This window comes from Pyrus communis, chromosome 7 (assembly GCF_963583255.1).
Source record: "Pyrus communis chromosome 7, drPyrComm1.1, whole genome shotgun sequence".
In the NCBI taxonomy this organism is placed as follows: domain Eukaryota; kingdom Viridiplantae; phylum Streptophyta; class Magnoliopsida; order Rosales; family Rosaceae; genus Pyrus; species Pyrus communis.
Genome location: NC_084809.1, coordinates 13,050,450 through 13,069,143, shown reverse-complemented (window position 1 = coordinate 13,069,143; position 18,694 = coordinate 13,050,450). Strand labels below are relative to the sequence as shown.

The 18,694-nt window shown below is 37.5% G+C and overlaps 3 protein-coding genes across 5 annotated transcripts; 1 reads left to right on the top strand and 2 right to left on the bottom strand.

The window, feature by feature from the left end:
* Positions 1-221: 221 nt before the first annotated feature.
* LOC137740126 (uncharacterized) lies at positions 222-3,155 on the bottom strand. The gene is made up of 3 exons (XM_068479935.1): positions 3,018-3,155; positions 2,695-2,862; positions 222-741 (listed from the first exon to the last, which is right to left on the bottom strand). The coding sequence occupies exons 1-3, from the start codon at positions 3,061-3,063 to the stop codon at positions 446-448; spliced, it is 510 nt and encodes a 169-aa protein (XP_068336036.1). The 5' UTR covers positions 3,064-3,155; the 3' UTR covers positions 222-445.
* A 1,455-nt stretch (positions 3,156-4,610) lies between these two features.
* Positions 4,611-10,493, bottom strand: LOC137740141 (DEAD-box ATP-dependent RNA helicase 20). 3 transcript variants are annotated; one of them, XR_011069139.1, is made up of 11 exons: positions 10,302-10,493; positions 9,526-9,791; positions 8,948-9,127; positions 8,671-8,832; positions 8,296-8,450; positions 6,972-7,064; positions 6,678-6,763; positions 6,356-6,582; positions 5,647-5,719; positions 5,314-5,547; positions 4,611-4,847 (listed from the first exon to the last, which is right to left on the bottom strand). XR_011069139.1 is itself a non-coding variant. In XM_068479954.1 (10 exons), the coding sequence occupies exons 1-10, from the start codon at positions 10,355-10,357 to the stop codon at positions 4,789-4,791; spliced, it is 1,518 nt and encodes a 505-aa protein (XP_068336055.1). In that variant the 5' UTR covers positions 10,358-10,491; the 3' UTR covers positions 4,611-4,788. The 3 variants fall into 3 exon arrangements, 1 of the variants encoding a protein (XP_068336055.1); XR_011069138.1 differs by having other exon boundaries at positions 5,647-5,714; XM_068479954.1 differs by lacking the exon at positions 5,647-5,719 and having other exon boundaries at positions 10,302-10,491.
* Positions 10,494-11,528: 1,035 nt separating this feature from the next.
* On the top strand, positions 11,529-15,392 carry LOC137739961 (uncharacterized). Its single transcript, XM_068479719.1, has 7 exons — positions 11,529-11,857; positions 12,468-12,628; positions 13,315-13,404; positions 13,927-13,979; positions 14,199-14,301; positions 14,896-15,010; positions 15,183-15,392. Exons 1-7 carry the CDS (start codon positions 11,632-11,634, stop codon positions 15,200-15,202), a joined length of 768 nt encoding a protein of 255 aa, XP_068335820.1. The 5' UTR covers positions 11,529-11,631; the 3' UTR covers positions 15,203-15,392.
* Positions 15,393-18,694: the final 3,302 nt, after the last annotated feature.

The following is an 18,694-nucleotide window of genomic DNA, read 5'->3' as shown; positions in this document are numbered from 1 at the left end:
AGAAAGTAATCTATGAAGTAAATTAACAATTGCGTGATAGTTCAGAGGCATAAACGACAGTTTGCTAAAATAAAAATCACCATCTTCACAAACGGAAAGGTTTCTTTATTGTCCTTTCCTCTTTCAGATTATGTGAAAGTTTTGTCGAGTCTGTTGGGCCACGTTTGCACCAGCAAACCTGAGTCCCAGCCAGACCTCACACTGCTGTGTAAAAATCGACAAGAGCAACCAAGATTTATTCCAGGTCCAAAAGCACCACATATTCACTGATTCAAAAGAACAATATTCCTTGTATTACACAAAGCAACAACAACGAATTTTAGAACTTTTTTCAATTGACAATGACACATAAATTTATGCAGACACGATCCACTCCCGGAACAATCCAAAAGGAAATGTGGTAAACCAGTCAATCAGGAGAAATGGCTATTTCTGTTGGTAGCAGTTAGATTTTTGGAAGGGATTTTGCCCGGATAAACTGTTTAAGAATGGCTTTCTCCTCATCAAGGCGCTTCTTCTCTTCAGGATCTTTTGGTTTAACCTTTCTTTTCTCTTCCAGCATCCACTTGAAAAGTTGGCGTTGTTGATCCTCCGGGATTGGTTCCCGCAATTTCACAGGCTCTGTGACGGTTGGTGAAGGTAGGGGTTTCTCGGTAGTAGGAGTTGTTTGAGCTGTTGTTGGAACGGTAGTAGTCATGTCTTCCTCTATATCTTTCTTCTTTGTTCTCATAAACAGGTAAGCTACAAAAGTAATTCCAAACATCAGTCTCCAAATAGAAGTGCATTAAGATCCATAATTATGCAACAAAGAAGCAAATAAGGTATTGAAGCAATCATATTCCTAGTGAGGTATTTTCCATTCTACCATGCATCCCATGTCCATACACGCAAGTGTAAATAAATCACGGGCAGATAGACTAAAGGAAAGCCAGTTTTACAGTTTCAGAACAATTCATAAAACTTCTTCCCTAATCTGTTGCAAAAAGAAGCAGATAATGCCAAACTGTAAATAGCTGGTTCAAGTTAACAGGGATTACGATCTGGCAAGAAGACATTCTATGCTGATACAGTTAAAAAGATGGCTGCATTGGGTATATCATCAGGTCTCTCACCAATAAATAAAGTCTTTAAACTGAACCACTTCTAAAACAAAAAAGTGAACTGCAACCTACGCTCAATGGCAACTTCCATGATTTAGTTTACTCATCAGCATCCCTAGTTACAGTATTGACCATGTTATTGTAAGTAACAAAATAAGTTGAACTACACTAGCAAATCACAAAAACATCCTTCATATGTGCCGTGTCCACATGGGCAACCATCAGTTTTCTCAAATTTCCACCTTGACCCTTTACCAGCATGCACAGTCCCATTTGAGCATTACTAAAATCATACCGAATGGAATGTACAGAGTTCAACATATAAAACTTACACCGAAAAGTAATTACCAGTAGCTTATACCAAGTAAATACAGACTACCCTTCATCACTACATCTTGTCATGTAGTACAACATCTGAGGGTAGCGTTCAAGAAGAAGTTGGTGAAAGCTTAAAAGTCACCCAAGTAATTTTAAGTCCATGCTGATACAATTTCCATCACATAGAATTCACAAGCAACTACCAACAACTGTAGAGAATCTAGAGATCTTCTCTTGAAGGCTGATACAGCCTAGAATCCCGTCTTATTACAATAATTGTGACTGTTACAGGAAGTAGGATGCTGGAAAAATAAAATTCAATCTGTCTAATCAACTATATTTAATTAGCATAATAGCTTTTGATTGTAATTAGCAATCACATGTTTTGGGATTTGTAATTGTTTACCCGCATCACACACAGCAAAATTTAGACATCCAAACTTCTTTTAAAAGGACTTTTGAACTATCATTACCCTTTCCCATAGATATACGTTAACATACAACCAATCAGCCCTACTTGTGAACGACTTCAGCATATAGAAGCAACTCAGGCCTAACTACCTACTCAGTATGCACACTTAACGCCCCTTAAGGAGAATTTCAAAATGAAATTCATTCTTTCAAAGTCAAACTTGGATCAGAAAAAACGTTCAAGGGTTTTTCCCTCTAGATGATATGATAATTAAATTTAAAATTTTAAACAGAACACAGCGGCCCCAGAGGGTAGAGGGCAGAACTTACCCCTACACAACTGACTGACAAGAAAAAAAAATGCCAAAGAATTCATACCCTGCACCAAAATACCCTACTCTTTCGAGACGTCCTCATTCGTATTCAGTCACAGATTCACAACACAAATCATACATAATACCCAAGGCACTCTAATCCTCTAGCCTACAGGCCACACGGTGGAAACTACTCTGATGCCAAATTCAATGAACCCACAAGTCGAAATTCTCCCCCTAAAACCAACATAAAACAAGAGCTCATAAACTAACCCACTATGTTTTTCTTCTCTTCTTTTATGTGGAACAATTGGGTTTGGGTTCTGACCAAACAAATAAAATCAGAGTCAATCATTAGCAGTTAATCAACAACTTATCGAACAAAACCGCCATCAAGAAAAGCATGAAGAGGTACTAAAATCCATTTCCAATCCACCATTATCTCATACTTTCTTTCACAAACAGATACCATGATTACAAAAAGCTGGCAGAAACAAAAAAACCAACAATTTATTCAATCAACTTAAAAGGAAAGAGAAAGGGAAATATACCTCCAACGCCCAGATTGACAGTCAAGAGCAGAGGCCAGAGAAACTTGTAACGCCGAGCAAACGACTCCTTCGGGGGCGGAGGTGGCGGCGGAGACGAAGACTGAGCCGACGTCATTGTCGATGACGATGGCGGAGACGAAGACTGATCCTGAAACTGTTTCAGCTGCGCTGTTTATTCGAAAACACAGAAAGCGACCAAATAAGATTCCAAAACCCCAATTACTGAAAAGCAAACAAGATTCTGATTTCAACAGCGGTTGAGAAAAAGCTGCTTCTGATTAAGAAAAAAGCAGAAATGATTGGCAGGGAAGTTGGGCTTCTACCTTTCTTGGGTTTGTTGGCGTAGAGCTTGGGACCGTCTTCTATCATTGTTGCTGGAACGCCTGGAGCTCCAAGTCCTTTCTTCTCTCCAAACTTCCAAAGTCCTTTTCCTTGCTTCCTCTACAATCTACACTACGTTTGGTTTTCCAACTTTTGCAGTCAGGTCGTGATTGGGCCGAGCCGGGCCCTGTTGATGACGGTCCGGTCCAGTCCGGTTTAGACCGGACCTCTGGCTGATGAAGGGCTCGAGTTTCCCGAGCTTGGATTCCAGCCCAAAATCAAACATGAAATCTCAGCCCCGGTGTTGAATTTGGGTTGAAATTCAAATGTTATGCACTCAAAATTCTTTATGGCTTGTCTATGATCTATATCGTTGGGTCGTATGTGTTCATTCATTCAATTTTCTTAATAAAAAAAATTAAAAATTAAAAATAAAGTAAGTTAAAAAGACACGGGTCACTTAATAAAATTGGTCATAGAGAAACCACAGAGGATTTTGGGTGCAGGAGATATCAATTCAATCACTTAACTTCGACTACAGGTCACTCAGGGGTTTTACGAACCTACAAGCGAACTTCTCGCTCAATCAAATGGTCAAAGCTCAAAAAAGGATGTCCAGCGATTTGTCGCTGCTTGTGACGTGTGTCAATGCCAAAATTATGAGGCTATGAAGGCCCCCCCGGTTTACTCCAGCCTCTGCCAATCCCGGAAAATATATGGCAGGACATTGTAATGGACTTCATTGATGTTTCGTCCAAGACTAACTGACTAGGTGGAGCTCCAGGCCGAGTGGTGGTGTAACACCACCTACCAAAGCGCAATAAGGATGACACCATTCGAAGTAGTTTATGGCTAACCACCGCCTACTGTGGCTTCTTATGTTCAAGGTTCCACAGCAGTCTTACAGTGGATTCTACACTACAAAAGCGAGATTCTCTCCTTAAGCAGCTTCACCATAACCTGCAGATGGCTCAGGATCGGATGAGAAACTATGCGAACAAAAATCGTACTGAACGCGAGTTCAAGGCGGGCAATTTTGTTTATGCGCGCTTCCAACCTTATTGCCAGACCACAATGAAGAAAAATCATCGTCACAAACTTACTCCCGCTACTTTGGACCCTATAAAGTCCTGGAACGCATTGGTAAGGTGGCTTACAAGCTAGAGTTGCCCCCAACTACTCGAACCCACCCTACATTCCATGTCTCTTTGTTGGAGAAAAAGGTGGGTGATCATGTCAGCTCCTCTGCCCAATTACCGCCACTTCAACCAGATGGACATATGGTGTGGCAGCCTGAACAAATTCTAAGCAAGGGTCTGTTCAAACGCAATAATAAACCTGTTACTCGTTGGCTGATCAAGTGTGGCCATACTCCAAGACCCGGGATTTGAGAGGCGAGGTTTGAGCCGAAACCCTTGACCCAAAACACAAACTCCAGTCCAGGCACCCTGACCCAAACCCTAACTCTCAATAACTCAACCCCTGCACCCAACCAAAATAACATGCTACGAACCCATAGTATCCTAAGCAGTGGCATATATCATCTTGGACAACTTGTTTCCAGTGTGTGAGAAGAAAACGAAATGGGGACAGAGTAAACAAACTCTAAAATTTCTGTTAGTTCCAACAAACTCCACACATCCTAGTAAGCATTCATACAAGTTTTTTCCTGTTTTGTGAACAGAATACAGTTGTAGTTTGCCATATTGGATGGATTCGGTTGCTCAGTTTTTCTCTCGTTATGGACGTCCAGTTCAAGCGCACCATCATTAATCAGTTCCAAGGACGACCGCCTCCATAGCCCCTACCACGATCTCGAAAGCCCCCATGACCTGATCAATTAAAAATGACAAAACCATACAAATTCAGTAATGTTTATTGAACCACTCATCGAGACAATTTAGCATGCTGATTCATGGACGCCAATATGCACACCAATACATTAAACTGACACGCACATTTTCAGCGTGTGCATAGACATTTCAAATTCCATGAAACTGTAGTACACAGATTTAAGAAAACATAGTTTCATACTTCTAATCAACTTCAAACTAATCACATATGATCCCCAGAAGATGGTCCCTCTTCAAAAATTAAACTATTTGTAAAGATATTGGAAAAGCTAAATTTTGGTAGATGGTCCATACGTTTGTGCATTATTTTTCAACAAAACTCTCACATTGACATCCAAACTACAATGAGCAAGACCGACAAGGTAACCTATTCAGCAAAGGGGCTATCCACTACTTGTACGTATGTGTCCAGCAATATTTTCTGAAGGCGTCCAGACTAACTGACCTGAAGGGGGAGGTGGTGCACCACGACCCATTGCTGCCAACTCAGGACTGACCTTCTGTCCAGCTTCCTCAAGCAAGGCAATAAGTTCCTTTGCGAACCTAGCGTTAGCAGCTGTAAAGAATGTGTAAGCTGTTCCTTTTGCCCCAGCTCTTCCGGTTCGGCCAATGCGGTGAACATAATCCTCAAGGGATCCAGGAAAATCATAGTTAATAACAAATTTCACATCCTTCACATCTGCAACCATATCAAACATCACAAAGAGAGATTAGAAACAAGAATGTAGGCCAATTCATAGGTTAAGTACATTCAAGAAATTCTGCTAGATTAACACACCTATGCACCCCAAAGTTAGCAGTTTTTGCCTACCAAAGACCAAAGGCAAATCCGATGCACTCCAAAACCTTACCTGGCTCAAAGGGAAACAATTATTCACAGGCAGAGATGATTACCACCAAAACCTTAGAGGATGAAGTGTAGGCTTCCATATGAAACCCAAAATCAGTACCATCCAGCCAAATGTGGATGGCAATAGATTTAAATTAACTACTGTGAATACGTATTTGTTCCAGTCCAATCATAGAGTCTAAAATTTGGTACAGATGCTTCAAGTATGCACGAATAGCCTTAATAATCAGAAAAATAGTATTCTCCTTTGTGGGGTGGGTCTCATTCCACATGGGAAAGTTGGGAAAGAAATTGAAAAAAGAGTTGGGAAGAATATCATCTTTCAGTAGATAAGTAACGAAAAAATAATGGCTGATAAACAAGAATGTCATATATAGAACATGGGAAAGAGAAAAATAAAATGGTGTCCAGTGTGCATTTGACAATCGATGCTACGAAATTCTCTTAAGTGAAAACACCTTCCATTTTCTTAAGTTACTACCATGAAACATGATTTTGGAGGGGGGCGAAAAAAATTCTATTCATAGATTAAATGAAGTCTTCAACTCTGAAGATAATGCAAATAACAGTTAAAACCTAACCAAATAAGAATTCTTTTCAAGTCTTTTCACAAGCTTAAGAGAAATTCTTTCCATACCTAGACCACGAGCAGCAACATCTGTTGCAGTCATTATGGGGCTCTTGCCAGCTTTAAACTCAGAGAGAACCCAATCCCTTTCTGCTTGACTCTTGTCACCATGAATCGAAAGAGCAGGCCAACCATCCATGCGGAGCTGCCGAGTGATCTGATCACATCCTTTCTTAGTATCCATGAATATCAGTATTCTGCTGCCATCCATGATATCCTCAAGCAATTTCACCAATCTGGAAATTTGAAAGGAATCAGAAAGATAACCTGCAGAAATATGACAAGGCCAACCGTTTGAAAGTTACAAACCAAAACATAGATGGCACCCTACCTGTTATATTTCTGATTTTCAGTAATGATGTCAACGATTTGGCGGATCGAATGGTTAGCTTTCAAATCTGGAGAACCTATTATCACCTGTTCAACATAAAAAATATGTACGTTAGTTGTTGGCAAAATAATATTATATATACAAAAAGACCTATTGCAACCACATGATAGAAGAAAATGAAATTTTATTGTTGCCAGTTTCACGCAGTATAAATAACTGAAGGTGACAAACTGACAACTGAAGATTGTACTAATAGATGCAGAGCGCTTTTATACTAAATGAAAGATGGAGTACTTTGTATGGGTTGTAGAGGAACTGCCTTGCCAGTTGTTCAACCTCCTTTGGCCAGGTAGCACTCCAGTATAATGTTTGACGGTCTGGGCGAATCTGGATTCAATGAAACATTAAAGTATAATGGAAAATTCCAACTGAACATAAACTAATAGAGAGGGAGAGAGAGATGTGCAAGGGATAAATTCATTTTCACTCGTTTCTATAGACATTTCAGGATGCACCATTTATGCAAAAATGATTTGACCTACCTAGTTGGGCTTGACTAACATGTACCTACGTCATAATACTTTCTATGTAAGTCATACTCTAACAACTTACAGCCACTAGAATAAGGAGTAGATCCAGAAGCTTCCCAGTTCAGCAGTATGTTACAATACAGGATCATAAACAAACACACTTAATGTTGTTTTGCGATGTCCAACAGCTCAAGAAAAATTAGAAACATCAAAACCTCACTCTTGTGTCAAAAATCAAACTACTGATACTTTGTGTGCTGTTTATCCAAAAAGTAAGTTCTCAGCATGTGTAATGGTAACAAAACTTCTTACAATATGATTGAAATGATGGAAATAATCATCTCTATAAGTACCATTTGAGGCACAATGCTTTTCAATGGCCTTATTTTGTTTTGTTGGAGATGCAACCGAAAGAGCAAATGGTCTACGGTCTCAATAAAAATCTTAAAGAGGAACTGTATCTTTGAAACAGTGGCTACCAAACATAAACATTGGGGAAAAGAAAACACACAAAAAAATAAATAAATAAATAAAAATACATGCACCACTTTCCTACCACGCAAAAGCACATACATTCACTGATAATTCACACATGATACCCTATCGTTTCACCTAGATATTGACCCTACCATATCGTATGCATTCTAAAAGTCTTGATTTGTTTACAGATCTTCAGTATGGTAGGAATAATTTTTGAATGACCCGTAACTTTCTCCAGATAATTTGAACTCAAAATAGTAATACATGTTTTAACTAAACAAGCATTACCCAGATTACAGAGTTTAGAATAAGTTTCCTAACAAATCAAGACATTTTGTGATTAAGAAACCCAGAGTAAAAACTTTAGAACTACTCAATTTCTTCTGAGCTAAGTTGTAGACTTTAAAGACATTCAATAATGTTTTCCAGCTTTTCAAGAAATCATAAGTCCACATGAACATCAGTAGGTATCAAAAGCTAGATACGATTTTAGTAAGAGAGAAAAAAAGGGTTTGACAAGCGGAGGGAAAACTAAGTAATAAATCATCCTGATACACAGATAAAAGTAGAACATGTTCTAATTCATACAGATTGGTAAAATCTCAAACCTGTGAAACGATCTTCCTTATCTGTGGATCAAACCCCATGTCTAGCATCCGATCAGCTTCATCCAATACAAGGTAAGTGACCCTTCGCAAGTTGGTATGATGTGATTCCATCATATCAATCAACCTCCCGGGTGTAGCAATTACAATCTCAACTCCTGATCCAAAAATAAGAATGACGTCAACAAGAAAAATAAGCAATTACTAAAACAAGAGCTTTATTTACCAACTATACCTAAACGAATTGATAAGTCATCTTAGCCATGATTAATGTCTTAATAGGATATCTGAGTACATAATATTAATATATGATACAATAAAAGTTACAGCAGTACAATGGCAATTCCAAAAACTAAGTTCACCATTACCACCACATACCTTTCTGCAGATCACGAACTTGAGGTCCCTTTGGAACCCCACCATATATGCATGTGCTTTTAATTTTCGACGATGAACCAAATTTAGTAGCCTCTTGTTGGATTTGAACAGCGAGTTCACGGGTTGGAGCTAAAACTAGAACTATCGGGCCATCTCCAGGAGCTAAATAAATATTATAAAGTTAGATTCTTATGCCCAACCAATACAAATGTAATTCAAAAGGTAAAAAGAAATACAATCAATATTTGAGAATTTAACCATCTTAATGATTACATACATAGAATTGGTTGGGCATTGACATGGACAATTGCAGGCAACAGGTAGGCTAGTGTCTTCCCTGATCCTGTTTCAGCAATACCAATGAGATCACGACCTTTCAAAGCCATTGGCCATCCTTGAGCTTGGATTGGTGTAGGTTCCACAAATCCAGCCTTTGTAACTTCTTCCAAAACGTATTCTGCAGCCCAAGAGGAGCCATTCAATTAGTGCACTATTTATTGAAACAACTTATTAACATCCAAAGGGGACATTCCTTGAGTAAGTCAGCTAGCTAGTTCCAAGAACAAATCTGACTACGTGAACTTATAATACAGTTGAGCTCATAGTGTACATGAAAAGTTACGTGAAAGAATAATGTAAAACGAGCATAACTGGTACCTAAACTACTGATAATTCGAAAGTATAGTATCACTGCTGGCTGTTAATCACTCTCCAACTAAGTTACCATATCCTTTAATCACAAAGAGTTTCAAGATGGACCAAATAATGGAACCTTTATAACATGTACTCACGATAAATCAATGTGACACCTCAAAACATAGTTATAAATTTGCTGTATGAAAAAATAAAAAGTACCTGGAAATCCAGTGTCACGGAAACTCTTGATGGGTTTTGGAACATCACGGCCTTCAACAGTAATTTCCCTCCGTTTCCTATATTCCTCAACCTCCACCTCTGACATTTTTTCCAATTCAGGCGACTCAACATAGAAATTCTTCTCAAAAGGTATCAATCCGTCCAAATCCAACTTCCCTGGTGACTCAGCACCATCATTCTCCCTCCTGCTTGAAGAAGACCGTGTTGAGCCACCATAGCCGGTTGCCCCACCAAAACCGGAATCACTAAAACACCGAAAAATTTATAAAAAATTGAGTTAATTCATACATGTAAATGAACGCCCCACCAAAACCAGAATCACTAAAACACCACAGAATTTACAAAACAAAATTGAGCAAATTCATACATGTTAATGAAAAGCAACAGTTTTTCGTTCATGGGTCAATATTAGAAAAAACAACGTATCAAATTTATCCAAAATTGATAAGTTTTTGAGTTGGGCCCAGGAGAACAGAATCATGTTACACAAACAATGCTAATAGGTTAAAATTAAGCACAATTTTACAAAGGGTAACTCAGAAAACAACAAAATTCAGGCAAATAAAAGAAGAAAAATGGATTTGAAGGCAGTAAATTTTGAATTGACTGTATTTTGGTTCAACCCAATTAAACCTTACAAATCAAGTCAACAGAATTAAAAAAAAAAAAAATCAATTTGATGTAATGTGAACCAATACAACGCACAGAGGAGAGTAATTAAATTCCTACGAAAGAGAATCAGAAGGAGGCGTTACCTTCTCCGGTCACGGTAGGAAGTGGGGTCGCCGGAGCGGCTGTCGTAGCGGCTCATGGTGGCGAGTTACTCCTGCTGTGCGTCACCGCCGGTGAGATTATCAGGGAAGTTTGAGGGTTTTAGAAGCAGCTGTTCGAACAGCAAAGAGGCCAGAATGTTCTCCTCTCTCTCTCTCTCTTCTCCTCTTCCTATGATTCTCTGCGGCTTGTTGTATGCTAAGCCTTTGGGTCTAATGTATCTGAGTACCTGGATAACCAATAACGAGAAGCCACGTGGAATCGGTGAAAGTCTGCGACATAGGCTTCTAAAACACAAGGCCCATCGTATGAAGCACAAGTTTATACCCAATCGGCCCAATGTAATGTTCTTCCCCTTCTGAAATCCAATTAAAACCCAATAACAAAATAAAGCAATTAACACTTTGCACCCCTAGTTTTGGATGAGTGATATTTTGGTCCCTGACTTTTAAGAATTGACACTTCACTATTTTATTATTGGAAATTTTTGTTGAAAAGACTGAGATTACGAATTCTTACTATTGCTCATATACTACGGTCTTCTGGTATTCCTCTTTACTTATAAGTGAAAGATCTTATGTTCTATTTTCGCCAAAAGGGAACGTGAACCACATTATTACTAGCAAGGTTAAGCCTACCTCTTTCCCCTTAGTGTAGATAATATCGTTTGTTAAAAAAAAAATGTCATTAATTTGCGAATCATGTAAACAAAAGGTAGGCATATTGAGTATTTGTAAGAAAAAAGAACAATTGTAACTTTAATATAAGTGGTGTATTATTCTTGTAGTTAGACCTTTTACAGTGGATTGAACAAAGTTAGTGTGATACTAATATATTGACTCATATATCAACCGCACTTTTGTAAGGCATGAAAATTTTGAGCGTGATACTAATACATTACTCACGAGTTTAATATATTAAATTCATAAGTGTTAATACGTTGAACTCACACTAATGTAGTAGTAGTATCATATGTATCAAATTCAGACTGTCTAATTCCGATATAAAGGTATCACAATCATTTAAACTACTGTAAAATACCTTAAAGCATTCATTTTTAATTAACAGCGTTCCGGACTCAAACTCTTCTCATCCTTATGGTTTGTAATTTAGTGTTACAATATCATTTGTACTTAAAAAAAAGAAAGAAAAGAAAGAAAGGAAGGGAAAGAAAGCAACTTTAGGGTAGTGAAGGGTCAATTCTTAAAATATAGGGACCTAAATTACGAGAAGTGAAGTGAGAAAATCCCAATTCGTTGGGAGTCGGACGAGCGGAGCTACCACTATCAGAGCCGACGTAGGAAAAGAGCAAGCATGCAAACTCTATCAGTGGCTTTTCCGCCGATGAGTGCGAGAGTAGTGACAGTGAGAGCTTCCGTGGATACACAGCAAAGACTCTCATACAACCGCAACGCTCCAAGAAAGATACAGAAAAGCGAAAGCCCCGCCACCGCCAAACCCCCTCCAACCGTCACACTAACCACCACAACTACCCGAACGGCCGACTCCGTTGTTGACCTCCTCAAACGCACACCTCAAGGTATTTAGTATTTACATTCCCCAGTTGTTATTGCCTGCTCGTTTTCATCTGGGTTTGTTTTGCTTTGCAAATTTTTGGATTGTATGCTTCTGGGTTGCTGAGAAAATTGAGCAGACAGTGAGAAAATGTGGGAAAGTTGTTTAATTTTTGTGGGTTTTGTTGTTTAGGATTATGGGAAATGAAAACTTAGTCTCAGTTAGGATTATGGGAAATGTTTGGTTTGAGTTTCTCACTTTAGTACCGAGAAAATTGAAGAGAAAATGAGAAAATGTGAGTGAGTGCTTGAATTTTATGGTTTTGTTTACTTGGTAACGTTTGGTTATCGTGAAAACTGAGGAAAGTGAATGAAAATTGGGTTTGCAGTTTTCTGTATTATACTGTTTTTTCGTTTCGCTCGGATGGAAAAAATAGCTTTCTAAGCACAATTTAATGGAGCTTTAAAATATATTTTTGTTCTGTAGGAGTGTGTATATATTCTCCTGAATTTATATAAAGACGGCGAAAATAACATTGAAAGTTTCAGTTTGCTTAGGTGTTTTGTATCCCTTTAGTATTGTTGTTCTTCTATGAAGCATTACGATAACGGTGTTCTGCAATATTATTTTGGTAGGGGAAACAGTACAAATGGATGAGTTATACTTGGGCTATGAGCGATGGTCACCTACTCCAACAAAGGTACAAAAGCGTTTGCCTAGTCCACCAAAGGTACAGAAGCCTCGGTCTGTACTCAATGCGGCATCGCTAGCTTATATCGGTGATTGCATTTACGAGGTGTGTTTCTGTTTCAACTTATATTTCTGCCATTTTGCATTCTTATAGGGAACTGCACCCGACCACTATTCAAGACTTGGATTTGTGCTTCTGTATTGAGGATACAGCTGTTTACCCACGATAATTAAAGTTACATGTGTGCCGTACTTTTATATATGTAGGTGCATTGTTACAAAAACAAAATTCCATACAATATACCATTAGCAATGAGGCATAATAATTGGGTCTGAAGTTGAGTTTGGATGTCTTTAATGTTGAGATCGAGCAAAGAGCTTGCATGTCACATGTAGAAGCATGACCACAAGGGAGGAGGTAAATGCATTGAGACATGAAGATGGCTTAGTAAGTAAGTGCAGAATTCCACTCCAAAAGGGTTCAAGGAACCCGCATAGGGGGTCAATAAAATTAAAATAACATGATCATATTGTAAAACAACTGTTTCCACACAAAAAATTTAGCAAAGAAATGGCTCAACAATTCACGCCATGCATGAACATTGAGTGTAAAAGGTCTAAAAAGAATTTAATGCCATATATAGAATGGAATATATTTTCATCATTTGGAAGGCACAAGAGAAAAACATATACCTTGGTGCTGCTTAGTTTGCAGTATAATAACTGACATAATTACTATACTTCTGAAGTTTGAACTTCCTATCTGGTTCACTACGATTATTTCTGTTGCAGCTATATGCTCGCAGGCATTTTTTGTTTCCTCCCCTGAATATTGAAGAATATAATGATCGTGTGATGGCAGTTGTACGTTGTGAAGCACAGGTACGATATATTCTTAAACAGTTTTAATGTTTGTGTCAAATAGGCAATATCATAGTGGTATGAGGAATTTGTTCCCTCCGTGCTGATGTGTGTCTGTGTAATGTGGTTCTGCTTTGTTGCTGTTATTTTAACTTTTTATTGTCCTGTGCTCGCTCATGCCAATGAACTATCCCATGAGCTGCATTGTAAGTGGTAATCTTTATGTTCCACAACCTCAAGAGTAAATAAGAAGGAAAATACTTCATTATTTTGAGAAGTTGCAACCCAGCACCAGTCATCATAACTTATGTCCCATAGATATTCTTGTGGACAGTAAACAATAAAATGTGGTACTCCGTTCTGTTTCAGCTGCCAATAGTTTGACATATATCTATTGCTTTCACTAGCTGTCTAGGTGCCCATTTTTTGTGTTTCCAAAGTGGTTTTGTAGTTCTTACATGATGAAGTGCTCCTTTCTTATATAGATTGGAGTTGAACATACTTTTCAAAGGAGGCATTAAAAAGTTTGTCTTTGCATTTCAGGATGCACTGCTCCGGAAACTTCTGAGTGATGATTTTTTATTAGAAGAAGAAAGGTCTGTAAATTATTTTTTGGGCTCAGTTATTTATCCTTTGTTCTATATATCAACTATCATCTTTCAATGAATCAAGCATAAACTGCAGGATCCCTTCTACGTCATCCCTTCACTATGTGGAGGGCTGTAAAAAATATACCGAACATACTGGAGTCATTTACATTTCAAGTGCAGTAGTTGTTATGTCGACTTATGTCATTTGATAATTTTTTGCTTCAGGAATGTTCTCCGGTGGGGAAAGAATATTGGTTCAGCAAAAACCCGAACAAAAAAACGTGCTGGTTCAGCAGCTTATAACAGAGCATCTTCCTTGGAAGCATTGGTCTGTGCCTTTGGACCTTGTGGTTTCTTTGAACATTTTTTATTCACTCTCATCTTTGGAATTTTAAACTCGTGGATTCTAAAGGAAGCCGACAATGAAACCCCTGCTGGGTTCATTTGTCAAGTTCCTGTTGATATTCATTTGAACCAACAAACACATGCACACACATGTAAGGCTTTCTATGATTATGATATGAGACTGTATTTTCCTCATTTTATCCAGCATAATCTATAAGAATGCTGGCGGGGCAATAAACCACCACTGTTCTTAAGGGAGACGGTGCTATTACAATTAGGCCTAAAGAGCATTGACATATTGAGTTTTTCAAATAGTACAGTTCGCTAATGCAGGAAATCTTAGGATCTAACTGTTATGCACATACATAAGCTAAGCTTATGCACGCACATGCATATATATGAATTGTAGAGGTTTTTTTTTTTTTATTGGAATAATCAAGCATGTTCTTGATGGCAATCGGCATGTTAATATCCTACATGCTTATTTAAATTTAAGAACCTCTAAGCAACTTGCAATTCACTATCCAGGAATGAGATTCTGAATGTTTAACATAAACTGACCCTGCATGTTATGTAGGTTGGTTATCTCTACCTGACAAATATGGATCGCTTAGAAGAAGTCATGATAAAGTTGGGATTCTCAACTGATTCTTCTGTGCAGATAATTTCAGAGGAGCCTGAGGAGGTAAACGGTAAGTCAACACAAGCCGTTTCATGCATCGATGCAGTTTACTATTTTATTTTTCTTAAAAGATTGTATTTGACAGGGGGAAGGGCTTTATGTTAATTTACTTTGTCGTTGGTTTCCGATAGTCTATGTCAATTTGTCGTATATTTGCTCAGCAATCTGTTTGTTCTTGGCAGGCACGCATCCTAGTGAATGAAGACGCCACTGAATCAGGTGTGCTGTTTGTACCGTAAGCAGAAGGCTGGCCGCCGTTTACTAATTGTTTAGATGTAGCAATACCGTAAACTGAGAAATGTTGTTTAGGATACACGAGAACAGTCGTGCCCATCATATGTTTTTGTATTGACAGACAATTTTGAGTAAAATCCTTAGTGTGTTTGTTAATGTTTGCATCCCAAAGTATAATCTCCAAATCCGCGTAATTATAACACGTGGTTTAGTAGCAGCAGCAACGGTGTTGCGGATTCATGCAAAAAGTTTTGCTTCAACTCAACCTCCAACTTATAATTTCTAGTTTTGTGCCAGGCTTAAGTTTGCAGTTTAAGTTTTCAAAACTACCAAACTAATTTCATATTTCTTCAGTTTAGTGGTAGTTGTCTCTGCTTTATTTTAAGAGGGTCCTAGGGGCTCTAGCCCATACCTGAACTCGAAGAAAAATTGTCTGTTAGGTGGATTTTGGGTTTGGGTGGTTGAGCCCATGGTCCCCTTGTGACAATTGACCAAGATGGACAAATGTTTAGAACATGGGGGTTTGGAACCGTCTTAACAAGGACATTAACGGTGACGGATGACAAATCCTTATGGATATAATACCTGCATCCCTATGGCAAGAATGTACGTATTTTGCTCCTTGCAACTAGCCTATCTTCACTACATAACTTTTCTAATTGAAATCGTTCAAATTTGTAATCTCTATTTGAAGATCTATCTCTACAAAAAAATTATTCGAATCAGAGATCATTAATCATCCAAATGTATCAAATAAATGGATGGTTCATCATGAAAACGTCAATTGATACTCACATCGGCAATTCTTTCTATACATTTGGATGTGTAAACAATCTCTAATTCAATCTTTAGATAAATATTAAAAATTGAAAGGCTTTGATTATCAAATATATATGGTGAAGATAAGTTATTCATAAAAAGTGTGATGCGTATATTTTCCTATGAGAAAAAGCAAGTATTATCGAATCTCACGAAATTTTGTTCCTTTATTTCAAAACCTCCTCCTTTATGTATTAATTTACTTTTATAGTAATCAATCAATCTTCACTAGTCAGTATATATAGTGATTGATGCCGCTTTCGAATCATTTGAGAGTCAAAAGTGGTTGCAAGTGCTTCTCTCCGGCAGAAAAATAATGGCTTCAAACTTTATATGATTCCTAAAATAAAAAATTGGTCCGTAGATCTATATATTTGCTTAATAAAAATTATTGGTGAGCTATCACTTTCTGAGATGAAGAATCATAATGCCAAAGTCATCCATGCCAAAGGCTATCTAAAGGTCCATCTTTGAGGTATCACTTGTATTTTCACGAAGCCCTCGAGGCCTTGAGGACGAGCAGGAAATGAGTTAAGATTAAATCATGTAAACTTTTCGATTCTCTTTCATTATAACTATTAAAAATCAAATTTGTCACGTAATGATCCTGCATTTTTTGCTGGTGTGTCATCACTAACAAATTTTCCCTACTATTTAATCAATCCGATTAGGATGCTACAACCAATGCTAATTAGAGGGTATGGCCAAGATGAAAGACATGCATGCAATGGTTATCGTATTATAATTCAAGTATTTGTTATGGTTGGTGATGATTAATGACGTGGTGGAGTAGGGGGAAAGAGGGACATAACTAATCATCTAACAAATGGATATAAGTGCGATTAGAGAACCTTCAATTATTTGTTTAAGCAAACCCCTTTTGTCCTACGCAAAAATAAAAAGGAGAAATATATTAATAATTAGATAAGAATAATATAATAAAACTTCGAGAAGTAATGTGCAAATTGTCTTTTTTTCTATTTTCTTTTCGCATTTCAAACTTCAAAACATAACTAAAATCATTCGAGTTGCATTGTCTTTTGTTTGGTGATAATATATTAGATTATATTCTTATATTAGTATCTCTCTTTTCATTTGAATCTGTTCAAATTGTGAGCCGTCGTGAATCTATTCATATGTGAGCCATCGTCGTGAACGAATTTTCATGCTGATCAACTCAATTCAAGTTGGGTAACATTATTAGCTACATGTCATTTCATTCGACATAATTCAAACTTAATCTTCGAATCAAATTCAATCTAGTACTGCTTAAACAGTAGGAAGAAGACGATGGGAATCATAGGATATGCATGCATGTGATCGTTGTTGCGTATATTGAGCCAAGTAGGACCAACATGCAAGACCAATTGTTTTCTGGATATGGTTTTATCAATATGTAACAATAATCTTAATATCTTATCAACAAAAAAAATATGTGGCATTACAATCTCAAAGGCCATGCTGCATGGCCATTCATAAACTATGCAATGGACTGATAACTAATTATGGTTATTTTTGGGTAAGGATTTTGGCACTCTTCGAGTGACTTACGACACTTTTATTGTTATTGTGAAAACCTATAAAATACTTAATATAGAGTGTGATAACTGTTATCCTACGTAAACCTCTTTCACTTCAACCTTCTATGGTATTTTATTGATTCCTTATGTTCCATAACTCGTCAATTCAAGATAAAATTTGAGATTTTCCACGAGAAATCCCGTGGTGTCATTAGAATGTTAGATCATAAATGTAGTGTCTCTCTTCCATGAGTAGGATGATAAGGCCTATCCACTTTTGTGCATATATAACATGAAAAACCTATGGTGTTGAAATGGATAACTGCATATCATATCACAATGTTGAATGAAAGCAAACGAAAGAAAGAAAGAAAACCCAGAAAAGTGGTACCATCTGGCCACAGGTATTGTGATAAGAGTAGGGCCATGTTACTTTCTGGATAAGCTTCCCAATATAATGGAGGCCTTGCTGAAACAGATTCATATACACACAGGCCAGTGATTAGTTGTCTCAATGAACCAATTTCAATAATTAATGAGTAGAGTATGGCACAAGGAAACCAAGCTATCTGCCCTTCATGCCATTGGCATGCATGGTGGTCCAAGAAATTGGGTATGTGTTGGACCCTCTTTGTACCTCATAGCCATTATTTAATCATATTTTGCAAGATATATAGTGACCAAATATGTCATCTTTATCCTTGCCAAAGGATCACAAAAAACCCCATCGCAATCATATACATATTATTGTATATCATACACAATGTATGCGCTTTTTGCTACATTTACCTTCATGTGTATTAGTAGACAATTTATATAAAATCAGTATCATTATCTTACTCCGATTTTGGATAGTTGATCATACATCTTTCAATGAAATCTGAACCCTAACTCCTCAAACCAACTCTTCCTCACCCGTTTATGAATTAGTAAACGTATCATTAAAGTGCCTCTATGTCAAATGCTTGAACCATATACAAATGTGTATTAATATTCTTTAATTTCATTAGGAATAGTGAGAAGGCATAAAACACTAGGCCCAACTACTCCTTTATGGCTAACCAAAAGTTAAAATCCATTTAAGATGACATCAGATGCTTAAGCTATCACATGTCATATCT

Coding starts and splice junctions, on each gene's coding strand:
- LOC137739961 (XM_068479719.1), top strand. CDS start 11,632: ATGCAAACTCTATCAGTGGCTTTTCCGCCGATGAGTGCGAGAGTAGTG. Junction 11,858..12,467: donor CCTCAAACGCACACCTCAAG/GTATTTAGTATT, acceptor TTATTTTGGTAG/GGGAAACAGTACAAATGGAT. Junction 12,629..13,314: donor TCGGTGATTGCATTTACGAG/GTGTGTTTCTGT, acceptor TTTCTGTTGCAG/CTATATGCTCGCAGGCATTT.
- LOC137740141 (XM_068479954.1), bottom strand. CDS start 10,357: ATGAGCCGCTACGACAGCCGCTCCGGCGACCCCACTTCCTACCGTGAC. Junction 8,451..8,670: donor AGTTCGTGATCTGCAGAAAG/GTATGTGGTGGT, acceptor TTTTTGGATCAG/GAGTTGAGATTGTAATTGCT. Junction 5,548..6,355: donor TGTTGCTGCTCGTGGTCTAG/GTATGGAAAGAA, acceptor ATATGGTTGCAG/ATGTGAAGGATGTGAAATTT.
- LOC137740126 (XM_068479935.1), bottom strand. CDS start 3,063: ATGATAGAAGACGGTCCCAAGCTCTACGCCAACAAACCCAAGAAAG. Junction 2,863..3,017: donor CGCCAACAAACCCAAGAAAG/GTAGAAGCCCAA, acceptor TCGAATAAACAG/CGCAGCTGAAACAGTTTCAG. Junction 742..2,694: donor TGTCAATCTGGGCGTTGGAG/GTATATTTCCCT, acceptor TTACTTTTGTAG/CTTACCTGTTTATGAGAACA.